At 36.9% G+C, this 12,759-nt stretch overlaps 2 protein-coding genes across 3 annotated transcripts in view; one reads left to right on the forward strand and one right to left on the reverse strand.

Moving 5' to 3' along the window:
* Positions 1–2,919, forward strand: part of LOC148837899 (interleukin-6 receptor subunit beta) — a 27,991-nt gene extending 25,072 nt beyond the window's left edge. Inside the window, exon 17 of the mRNA XM_088910378.1 lies at positions 2,675–2,919. Within this exon, the coding sequence (XP_088766504.1) occupies positions 2,675–2,683 (9 nt within the window). The 3' untranslated portion in view covers positions 2,684–2,919. The remainder of the gene's footprint in view (positions 1–2,674) is intronic.
* LOC148837900 (interleukin-6 receptor subunit beta-like) overlaps positions 200–12,759 on the reverse strand; it is a 36,273-nt gene continuing 23,713 nt past the window's right edge. For both annotated transcript variants that reach the window (XM_088910373.1, XM_088910374.1), the window contains 8 exons: positions 11,994–12,204; positions 10,712–10,897; positions 8,619–8,720; positions 8,017–8,163; positions 7,545–7,685; positions 6,822–6,918; positions 3,372–3,453; positions 200–3,054 (listed from right to left, as the gene is read on the reverse strand). In XM_088910373.1, the coding sequence (XP_088766499.1) occupies positions 2,350–3,054; positions 3,372–3,453; positions 6,822–6,918; positions 7,545–7,685; positions 8,017–8,163; positions 8,619–8,720; positions 10,712–10,897; positions 11,994–12,204 (1,671 nt within the window). In that variant the 3' untranslated portion in view covers positions 200–2,349. The remainder of the gene's footprint in view (positions 3,055–3,371; positions 3,454–6,821; positions 6,919–7,544; positions 7,686–8,016; positions 8,164–8,618; positions 8,721–10,711; positions 10,898–11,993; positions 12,205–12,759) is intronic.

Here is a 12,759-nt window from a genome sequence, read left to right on the forward strand (position 1 = left end):
GCACTTCCTTATCATAATTAATATTCATTATAAGAATATTCTTCAAGGGAATACTTACTGGGATATAAAGGTTCTTGTATTCTTGTATTCTTAAAATTCTTTCTGAATTTTACATTAATTGCAAAAAACCACCTTACAAAAAACCACAGATATATGACATGGAACATCAGAGAAATAAAAAAGCAAACATGGCTGCATATACTGTATATTTGTACACTTTATTTTACATAGTCATTGAGCTTCATAAAAATACTTCAGATGTATTTTAGACATGCACTAGGTGTGTATAATACTGCAACACATGCAGTAGAACAAAAGCTACAAAATACTTAATGATTAACAATTATATCATCAGATATTTTTGGTTAAAGCAGTAAAATTAGTGTTTTTTAAAACAGAAAAGACAACCTGAAAATGGACAAACTACAATAAAAAGGAAAAAACAGACAAACTAGGTTGTCATAATAGCTTACTATATGAATCATTATCGAATACAGGATACAATGCTATAGAAATGACCTATCAGAAAGGCATCTATGATTACTGACATTCACAGTTCTTAACTCTCAAGAGCTGTGCTAGTATACCTTGATAACTCGATCCTTTCTTGTTTATCTTACACCAATACATATAAGGCTAATGTAAAAATCCACAGGAAGTAAATGTCAGGTCCCCAAGTGTGAGATGCACTAAGAATCCAGACATTAGAAATGATTAAGGGAACGGTTGCCTTACACAGCGACAGTTTGCATGAAAACAGGCCTACTGGACTTGCAGAGATGCATCGTAGTCAAAACACGTGGCACTGTAGGCTAATTTTCTCCCTTCGTCTGGTATAGATTTACTAAAGCAAACATTGGTAACAAAAGTTCTGCACAAAAATGATTTTTGCATTGCACTTCAGATACTCTCTTTACCTCCTACATCCCCTTTGTGAATAACACAGCTTGACATCTTTCAGCCTGGTTAAGGCTTACAAAATGCAAAACTTTTTTAAAATTATTTTTAAAATTGACAGTACATAATATTGATGGAAAAAGTTATTTCAGTATTTCTGAGGTAACCAAAACTGTCAATCTAAATGTACAAATTATTCAGGCCAGAGCATCCCAAGTATTATATCTGCAAAATCTGGCCTGTTTAACTGTTTTAGTCAGTTTTAACCTAATTTAATTTATAATTCAGTATCATGTACACATCTCAAAGATCTCACCCTTTTTGTAGAACATCTGGATTTAAGACACTTGCTTAAAATGATTGATCTTAAACATTTTAGTTACATTTAAGTTTTACAAGTTTCTATTTAGACGCAGTGCAAACCAGAATTTTATAACCACAAATCTGAAATTGTCCCATGGATTGTGCAAACAATGATCCATGATGATGTCAAATTGCTCATAAATTACATAATACACACTCCAACAGTATATGCTTGTACAATGTGGGATTTTTATATAGTGGCCAATTAAAAACATATCAAAAGTACATTATTTTTTAGTCAGGTATATGTAAAATTGACATTTTACTGACTGATTATGAAAGTCAATACAAGAAGGTAAGCTTTCTGTCAGCCTTGAAAATACTGTATTAAATCAAAGGTTAATTCTTAACTACAATGAGCAAAACTCTTGTTTTAAATTAAAAAGTAAAATGCATTTAACAGTCATAACAGTATTCATTAATGTACCAAACACAGAATCATCAGCTCGTTATGTCAATGTCCATAATCCTTCAAACTAAATCCAGTTTTATAGAATGACCATTTTACAACATTAAGGCTAATTAGGAAAGTACCTCCTTATTTATAAATCCAGGTCTTCTTTGCTTTTCTTTGAAGAGTACAGGACATTACCTTTGCTATGCAATTTCTTGAATAGTGCAAATACTTCTGTTTGTGCACTGTGAGAGATATTACATTCATAGAAAATAAAAAAAAAATCAGAAATAAAAGTTTCAATGACCTTGCCCTAACCAACTGGGCTACTTGGGTACAGCAGCTTTGTCTAGAAAAAACATTTCACTCTTGAAAATAAACCTGGTTGTTCACCACTGACACACTCAACAAGGATGCTTCTTCACAACAATCACCATGAAATTTTAAATTGAACTCCTAGAAGAAAGAATTCAGTAGATTTTGCTACACAGTCCACATGTAGGATTATACTGTAGTTTGGGTAAAATGTATAGTTTTTATTTTAAACACAGGCACCATGGAAGTGACTAAAAAAAAGTCAAGCCCTTATGGTTTTGTGGGATCAGTGTTCTTCAGTGAGATCTGCAACCATTCCGTAGCTCTTTGCTGCACTGTGAATCAGGTCCTCAAGGTAAGGTTGTAGGGGTCAGTATGCTTCACTGAGGTCTGTAACCATTCTGCTGTGGCATGTAGCTCTTTGGTACACTTTTTTCTACTTTTGGAGTAAAACCTTTTACTGCATCACAGGACCTATCCTTGGCCAGTGGCGAAGAATTTTCACCAGGCTGCTCCAGTCTATTTCCCTCTTCGGCTGGGCAAAACCCTAAAGGGCCAGAACTGTGGCCTGCGATCTCAATCTGATGCAGTTTCACAGGCCGCGTGTCGTTGACCGTTCCGGCCCTTTTGAAATACGGCCTGCTGGGATACTCCTCGGCCTGGCTGGCAGTGGTCGGCAGTCGCTCGCTTTCCCCTTCTCTCAAGTTCCCATAGAAGTGCTGGTCGTCTGGCCGCTCCTCGGAGTCGAGAAGGGGCTGGGTGGACTCGGACCTGGCAAAGACTGGGGCAGCGGGCACCTGACCCTTGTACCCACTGGCCACCACGGTGGAGTACTGCACTGCGCTGGAGATGGTCTGCCCCGAGTCCCCCTCGTCGCTGTCAGAGACGCTCTGCCGCGGGGAGGACATGCAGGACGAGCCCCCGATCCCGCTGCTGTGCTCTTCTGACAGGTACTTCCCCTTCCGCAGTGACAACGAGGTCTTGTCCTCCTCGCCCATAGATTTCTTATCATATGCGTCTATTTCCACCACACTGACGTCTATCAAGCTGCCTTCTGGGCACATCTGTTCTTTTGGTGGGTTATGCTGGAAGAGCAGTGTCAAAACAATATGAACTAAAAAAATCGCATGTGAACATGTTTATATAATACCCAACATACAGTTAAATCTTAATACTCTGGTGCAGTTGAGGTAATCATTTGCATTACGGCAATGTGCACTTTATGCAAAAGAGTCCTTCAGCTGAAGAATGAAATTTTCTCTGCTACCTCTTTTCCAAGCCAGGCAAGCTCTACTGCCCCTAATTTCATTAGCATTAGAAATTCCACGCAATACCTCTGTAACCACTGCAAAGAAGAACGACATTGGTGAATTTTTTTCTGTGTATACAGATATAACCGTACCTGTGTTGGAGAATCTGGAGACCAGTTTCCAATAGTACTGTTAGAGGGATCAGGCACCTGAGGCCAAATATGTTTCTTGATCCTGCATGTAAAAATATATTATCAAATCACTTTTACTATTTAGAGTTTACATTACTCGTTCTTTAATCATAATGATATACAGTAAAACAAAATACAACGCGTAGATAAAAACTTTCCTTTTTGAATTAAATTCAACTAGTATTAAGCAACGATATTACAGTCATAAAAAAGGCATTTCAATGTTTTTAATCATAAATGTAATTGAAGCAAGGACATCCTAGAAATTAATTAATAAGCACCACATACAGTATATACCCTGAAATGTGTAAATGAAATAGGCAAATGGACTGAAAAATATGTGGATGTTCTCTATTTTATGAGTAACAGTTTTCTAAAGCTAGGTCAACTGCCAATGTCTAATCAGAGGAATCAACAATGTGCAACATAAGTTGTCGAGTCAGCTTTATGGTCATTTTATACACTAGGCATTATTGGTTGTGCTTTGTTTATAAGATATAAATTAGGAGAATATATTAAAAGGCATATAATATATTTAAATCATTCTATTAGAAACCTATCAAGAGCTTCACTACCACAGTATATTACATAATATTAAACACTATACTATAAAATATTATATTAATTTAAATATTGTGATAAGCTTATGGTGACATTAAATAGATGAAAACTAGTTGCTTATAAGTTGGTTTAAACTAATTCACTAGATAAATGTAATAATTTGGTGCACCTTTAGTAATTCATAAAATAATAAGTTAAATTTTGGTAAAAGATGAAGATTATATTATACATGTTCAGGAATGGTCAATGTGAAAAGGGTTTCCTTTAATTCATATATAAATATGTAAATGCTGTAGAAAATGCTTTTAAAATTATCCTTATTATAATCCAAAAATAATTATACTAACAGGAACAAACTATATATATACGGATGGAAAAAAGAAATGCAACATTTTCTGGAAAGAGAATACCATAGTTACATCTTATGTACTTTCACAAAAAGTTGTCAATTTGTTTTAAGCCCTCTGACCAGCAATACAGCTTGTGCAGTGAGGCATTGCAACGAAAGCTCATTAGGTGCACTTTTAACCAACAAGGTCCAGGTGAAACAATGCCTGATCAGGTGACCTTTAAAAAGGCCTTAATTCAAAGCTTAGGTCACTGCAAGAAAAAGGCCACACTTAGTCAGTTTTCTGTGAATTCCATAATGCCCCGAATGTCACTAGAAGCAAGTGAGAGGGCCATTGGCATGATGCAGGCAGGCATGTCATGTGCCAGCATTGCCAGACACTATGGATTAAGCCGCTCCACTGTGTCCTGACTGCAGAGAAAGTTTCAGCAGACTGGCGGGACAGATGACTGTCCAAGATCAGGTCACCCTCGAGTGACCACACCAGAGCAGGACCGATGCATCAGACTGGTCCATCTGAGAGATTTTTTCAGATCTGCCACCTGTACTGTTCCTGAAACAGCTGTCAGACACAGTGTCTGCAACAGTGACAGGACAGTAAGGCTCCATGCTGCTGGCCTTAGAGCAAGACGACCCGTCAGAGGCCCTCTGCTCACACCTCCTAGACGTCACACCTGACTGGCTTGGGCCAGAAAGAGGCTGCAATGGACTTGTCAGCAGTGGCATCAGGTCCTCTTCACGGATAAGTCACTCATCAGCCTGTTCCATGAAGATGGGAGCGCCAGAGTGTGGAAGAGGAGGTGGTGTTTCTTTTTTCCATCAGTATATTTAGCAAACATATTTAATTAAGAAATATTTCGCAGACTAACCCTATGTCTTACAAACAAGCTAACCAAGAGAAAACACAAGTTACAATAGATTTTATACAAAACGTCTTGTTGACAAATGTTAAGTGTCATAGCTCCATCATATGTCTTACTGATGAGTTCACTAGTGGAGGCTGAACTCCTAAAACACTGGTTGGAAATTCAGTTTGCAATCCTGCTTTTTTGACAATTCAGGGTATGTCCATATACAGTGCCAAGAGAAAGTCTACACATCCATTCTAAAGTAATGCCTAACGGCCTGAAATAGAAACTAATCAGAATTTATTTCATCTTAAACATTGTAACACACAATCTCCAGGTGACAACCAAAAGCTCAAACATTTTGATGAGCAACAAATGAAAATCTAGAAAAGAGGTTGGACAAGAAGCAAATACTAAGTAATTGTAAAATAGCTCCAGTGTATCACACAACACGCTAATTACCCTCCACTTTTACTCTCAAAGAGTCAACTATGGGTATCAAGGAGCTATCAAAAGGCCTCTGGAATAAAGTTGTGGAAAAGCAACTGTAGCTCTCAAAATCAATAATCCTTCACACTTCACTAACCTCCCTGCTTAATGACTGGGCTGTGTACTAACAGGAAAGGCTTCAATACTAATACATACTGCACACAAGTGGTGCACCTGGTATTGTTCTTGTTAATTAATGATGCCCGTTTCATGGAAATGCATATGATCTGAAATGCGTTTCTGTTTTGTAGTTTATTTGGCACATTTCAGTATCTTTTCAGTTCTTTGTAGAATCAGTGCACAGCACACAAGAAAGGTACGAGCTAAGAAAGAATGAACTAATGTACACTGCAGAGACGGAAACATAACAAATATCTACAATTCTTTCACAAGCTTCCAATAATATTTCACTTCTTGGCAGGCTATACCCATTTGCTCCCATGTAGTGAAACGCATTTCAAAAGTTTTGCAATTTATAAGCATGACATATGGTGAAGAATTAACCCGCCTCCAGGATTTTGTTTGTTGTACTCTTGTTGAATTCAACATTGATAGTTTAAGAAGGCTAATTATGGACTTTCTTAAGTGGTCACAAGGCCAAGTTTGTTCCTACTTCAGACGTCTTACTGTATATCCTTTAAGTTTAAAAAGGCTGGTTTACTTAATGTGGTTGAATGCCACGTATAAAGAAAATGTTTAATGAGTTCTGTGAACATTTGACTCCAAAAAGTCTAATGTAATACACTGCATCCAGTATGATGTTTTCTGGATGTACAAAACTATATCCAAATGCATGATAAGATTATTTGATCGAATTACTCACTCCTTTCTCAGAAGGACACTAGTCTGGTCTAGTCCCATGCAAGATCACAAAGTAGATTACAGTCTAACCTTAAATATGGTTTAAGTTCTTTGAATATGACAGTGAAAACTGCTCAGTTTTCCATTCATCATTTTCTAAATCCTGGTTTTACTACAGCATAAGAGAACCGAATCATTCCACTGCTCCTGCAGTTCTCACAGTAACTCATGGCAAACTCATTTTACTTGCAGATGTCCCTTATTTACTGTATAAAATAACAAGAAAAATGTTGCTTGGAGAGAAATGAGTGAAGGGTAAAATTAAAAGACGAAGTGGTAAAACATTATAAGCTTTTTACTCACGTTTCCTTCTTATTAATGCACAAGAGCACAATCAGCACAGTCAGAAACAGGAAGCCAATGCAAATGGGTACCACAACAGCTTCAATGTCTCCAGGTGCTAAATATGAAACAGAGAAGTGGTATTACACAACCCAGTGTTTCTCCGTCGCTGGTATTAAAAACTATATGCTGTCTTAATTACTGCTTTGAGCTGAAAAAAAAATCTGCAGATCTGTACAGGAAAGCCCCAGCTGGCCAGGATAAAAGACATAAATAGGAAGGTGTTGTAAGGGGCTACAGATATAGCTTCTGTTTAAAAATGAACATGCAATCAAAACCTGTTGGAAGGATAAATAACTAATGATAATATAATATATTTAGAATGGAGACCATCATTGCAGCCTTTCCCAAACATTGTTTCCAACAAAATACTAGCTGTAATCACAGGTTATGCAACAACACATTGCATGTAACTCTGGAAAGTCTCTATTGAGTCTTCAGTCTGAACTTTTAATTGGTTAAAAAAGGTTGCCTTAATGAATGCCTTTTTACACATTAATATCCTGTGAAATTCATCTTCACGGTAAAACATACAAAGACCTTAAACATATTTCAGAAGAGTAATTTTTACATGAATAAAAACATTTTTAAACAACTAAGAAACGTGTTGAATAATTTACAATTTGTATACGTTTTTCTTTTTTTGGGATTATTTTTATTACAGAACTATTAAAAGTTACATACCATACTTCATAGTGGTAAACGTGAAGTCTGTGCCATTTCTGGAGCCTGCTTCAGTAGATACCATAACATGTACCACATACATGCTGTTACTAGCCAGAGACCTTATTGTGTACATGTGGGTTTCGGGACTCACTACTATTGCTGAAAAATACAAAATATTAAAATCTGTTAATTACTTGTAGAGATAATGATTCTCTTCTTTCAACACATCAAGGAAGACTAATTGCACAGATCAGTTTACTCCTCAGCACTGATTCTAAAAACAGCAGTGCTCAATGAATTCTTCATGCTCTAGAAAAATCTTGCTTTTTTTAAATGGTAATGTTAAATTTAAGTTTGTTTTGATGCAAAGAAGTAAAACCAGAAATTACTGGAACTATTTTGCATTACATAAAAGGGAAATTTAGACGTATGATGACACACACTCTTAAAAGATTGATTATACAGACATTCACAAAAGTTCCTTACTTACATTTTTCAAGCCTGCCTTCAGATTTATAGAATATGGTGTAATTGGTAATGAATCCATTCTGACTTTCCAGTGGTATCCTTTCCCACTGCAGTTCAACTTCATTTTTTCCTCTTTTCTTTGCAAAGACGGAAGGACCCACAGAAGGAGCTAAACCGCCAAAAAATTGATTTTTTAAATTAAAAACAATACTGTAGCACCTGAGTTTAATAAGTTTCATAGAATTCTTATAGTAAATTCTGTCATCTTGTCTGAATAAAATAATTCTTCAAAACAGAATTATTAAATTAATATGAATGGCATTCTGTACCTTGCTAATAAGTATGTTGCTATTTTGGCAAACCTTACCTAAGAAAAGTCCCATTTTAATCCTCTCACCTTTTTTTTTACCAACGTAAAACAAGCAAAACTGTGGTGTACCAGTGTAGGTCCCTTTAAGAAATGTGAAATTTAAAAAAAATGGTAAAATGTGAGAAGAGAATTTAAAATCCTGTGTAAAAACTGTAAACAAAATCAGCCATGTTAAGCTGAATGTCACAAGCCTATGGGCCTGAACAAACTAAAATAAAAAATGTATTTATTCTATAAAAAGAGTGAACACTTACGTCCTTGTTTAAGATATGCTTCTACTGAGCGGGCTGTTCCTGCAATGTTCCCGTACATTGGAAACACAGATATGTGGTAGCGTTTGAGAGGCTGAAGATCTCCTGAAGCACAATCACGATACAAGAAAGGTTACAAAGAAGATGAAGTAATTAGACCTACACAGTGCATATCTGCTTGCTAGTAGCTTATAAATCCCACATTCACTTGAATCCAGTGGTTCCTTTGACAATAGTAAGACAAATCGGCTCTAACAACATGCCTGGGCAATTTCTTCCAGACACCCACCTCCCTCTGTGTGAAGAAGTGTCTCCTGCTCTCTGGCATAAATGCACTTATCTTAATGTGGCACAGTGCCCTCCAAGTGTCTTGGGACAGCAAAGTCTCAACTGTTTTGTTTTGCTTTACAGTCAAGCAATTTGTATTAGTCATTGCGAGATTAATATGAATGATAAGTATAATATACCTTTTATTTTTGGGAAATTCCATGTATACATTTATTCATATTAAAACCAAAACTTTGTGCCCAACTCTTGTGATTTCAAGTGATTGTACGTACTGAGACATTCATATTAAGTACAAGTTAGTATTTGGTTGCATGTTCCTTTCAGGCAATAACTGCGAGAGGTCTGTGACCCACTGGGTTCAGCAAACTCTTTATATATATTCTTTATATTTATATATTTTTATTTATTTGAATGTAGTACAGAATTTACAGAAATTTGTATTGTGTCAAGGATTTCTGTATGGTACCATAGCATCAAAGATTTCGCATAAGAACATCTTATGTGTTGACATGAAGTGATTCAACAAAAACAAATTTTAAGTTTACTTACATATGAGACAAAATAAACATCACTTTCCACAGTATTACACAAGGGAATTACAAAAAAATCCTAGCAGGCAACTTTATAAAGTGAAATTTGTTTCTGCCTTTTCAAATTTGAATTTCTGTGCTATTTCATGCATAAGAGTATAATTGTAATATTCAATCCTAAATACTGCGTAATGCCATTGATAGACAAATAATGTAGCACAATTGCCTTGTATCTGTGGTATTTGTAGGTCTTTCTAAGGATAATGAACTGCGTTTGTACTTGTCATTTGACATCTGCATCACACATTGTAAAGGAGAAATATTTAAATAATGTTGGGAGAAAAATTGTGACTAACTGCCACTAGTTCAGAACCCTGTAAAGCTTCACAAAGGGCGAATCCATTATGAAGATAAAACAGTACCAAACTCTTGAACTACTTTTGACTGTTTGATAAAGTTTGTGGGTCTTTCTGCAGCTGGAATTCTCACGTCCGCTGTGCAAGATGAACCACTGCCACTATTGTGAAGGGGGAGTAAATGATGTCTCAGTCCTGGAGTGCCACATTTCTTTCATGTTTTTCATTCATTCTCGGGCCTCAATGACTGAACTACTTCCAAGTCTGAACTGAACTAGTCTGAGTTCTTTCAAGCTAGATAGAACCATTCCAACATTTTATTAATAGACTTTTATTGAAAGTGTCTTAACATACTGTCTCACTTGCTGGTTACAGACTGTTGGTTTAGTAACATCAGTACCTTTGATTTTAATAGGCTGAGAAAATTAGTCAAAATAAGCAGCAAATTAATTGGGACAAATCAAATTGCCTTAAATATCCTCTACAAACAAAGGGTGGCGCAGAAAGCAAAGTGAATTTTAGATTGTGTCTCTCACCCCCTCCTCTGCAACTTCACACTTTTCCCATCTGGGAAATGCCTCTGTGTCCCCAGATGTAATACTGATAGACACAGGAAATCTTTCATCCCCGCTGCAATAACTCTTTCAAACAATGTATCGTAGCTATCCTCTCCCTTATCCTGCTGTAGCACCGTTGCACTGACTTCTTGATTGATATAATTTTGTCTTTCATTGTGTTATATTGGGAGTCAGATCAGATCAGTCTATGAGTCTATTTCATTTGAATGAGAACAAGTAAAGTTTGATAATAGCAATTTATTTGCTTTGGCAACACTGATCGTACTCATCAGTCATGCCAATAAAGCATCTTGAATTGAAATTGAATTGAATTAAAAGTACGGACTGGAGTTCTTCATGCCTACCTGTCACAAACGCCTGGTTGGTGAAGGAGTTCTCTCGCTGCCAGCTCACAGTCTTGGTGCTCATGCACTCGACCTCGATCACGTACTCGGCTACTCTGCCTGGGGTAACCCTGGAGGGCGGCTTCCACGTGACCTGCAGCCTCCCGTGCTGGGAAGAACATCCCACATCTTCCACACCTGGTAGCTCTAATAAAACATTGCGGATCCTGGACGTTAGCCCACAGAACAGAGCAGATACTGTACGAATGGGGGAAAAACTAGGAAATTAAGACTTGTGCTGCAGAACCACATAAATGACTTAATATGATGGTTGTTTGCTATGGAACACACTACATCTTACTGTACCAACTCTGTATTTGTAAATTAATACACGCTACATCCTGTTTTTGTTACCCTGCAACTTCATAATGCCCGTTTTGTATGTTCCAGCCATTAAAAGGTGACAGAGAAGAAAAGAACGCCCATTTCAGTATTGGTTCTCCTGTGTCACGGACTAGCACTTCAAGTGAACAAGTACAACCAGTAACTGCAAAAAAACTGACCCTGTTGTTTATGGAATACAAAGAAATTGTAAAATATAGGAGTCAGATCATTCTACGGGTCTATATCATTTCAATGAGAACAAGTAAGGTCTGATGATGGCAAATACATCACTGTTCATTTTAATTTTATACTTCTGAAAGAGGGAACTAGAAAAATCATTATGAATTATGGACAAAAATCAAAAATACATACAGTATTGCATATGCAACAACTGGAGTTTTTACTACCTTACAGACTTAAAGGTTTCCATATGTGCTTTTAGATGATATCTGCAAACTGTTGTGATGTAAGTGGCAGTTTTAAAGAAATTACTAACATGCAGGTGCATCTGTCTCAAGAACTGCAACTGAGTACATTTCTGCTCAAAAGAGGAACAGCATGAGACACACTGTCAGTAACAAGGCAGCACAGAACACTCATCGTGCCAAGCCTTCTACTGATGTTTCTGATGAATGCATGTGATTGGGGATGCTGAGACAGATCCACACATTAAGAAATCGCTCAAAATCCAGTTTAAGACCATATTTTGCAGCTGGCATGGTACCTAAAAGCACATGGAAACTGCCTTTATTATAGTCCTAATATTACAAATTACATACTGTACATAAGTAGCTATTTGGATCATAAAATACCTTAGATACAGAAAGGTTATTAATTAGTCCTATGCGATTCAAGCAAATATTTACTCTATAAATAAGTTAATAAGAAAAGAGTTAATAATAGCAATATTAAAGCATACCACGTTGATTGGCTCTTGGAATGACCAGAGATGCTTTAGGCGATTTCCCTTCTGAATTAACCACAGAAACCTCTACAGTCCAGTCTTGATCTTTTTGCAACAAAATCATTTTATTTGTCCCATTAATCTGAAAGCTTCTGGATTCAACGTCTTTTCCTCTTATTAATTTTACGTCATATCCTATGATTTTGCCATTAATATCGGGAGGTTCCTGTAAAGAAAATAAACATGCCAAGGGCATCTTTAATGACACTAGCAGAAACAAAAAATGGTCACATAAAATGGTCACTAAGGGCTCTGTAATCAATGTTGGTGAATTTAATCTGTTTTTCAGCTTCTTTAATCTGCCTTTTTAATCTTTAATCTTCTTGACAATGGGAAATACATTTATTATTTAAATGTTCAACAGAATTCTGTTGTCGAATTCAGCTCAGCTTTTAACACTATCATCCCAGAGAAACTAGTCAAGAAACTCAGTGCACTGGGTCTCAACACCACCCACTGCAACTGGATTCGGGACTTTCTGACAGGCAGACCTCAGGCTGTCAGGCTTGGAAACCACACCTCTGGCACACTAACTCTGAACACTGGGGTCCCCCAGGGGTGTGTGCTTAGTCCATTACTCTACTCCCTCTATACCCACGACTGTAAGGCCAAACACAACACCAACTCCATCATCAAGTTTGCCGATGACACCACAGTTGTAGGTCTGATCACAGACAATGATGAGAGGGCCTACAGGGAGGAGGTCAATCTCCTTACAACG

Source organism: Atractosteus spatula, chromosome 3 (genome assembly GCF_055471065.1).
Source record: "Atractosteus spatula isolate fAtrSpa1 chromosome 3, fAtrSpa1.hap1, whole genome shotgun sequence".
Taxonomy (NCBI): domain Eukaryota; kingdom Metazoa; phylum Chordata; class Actinopteri; order Semionotiformes; family Lepisosteidae; genus Atractosteus; species Atractosteus spatula.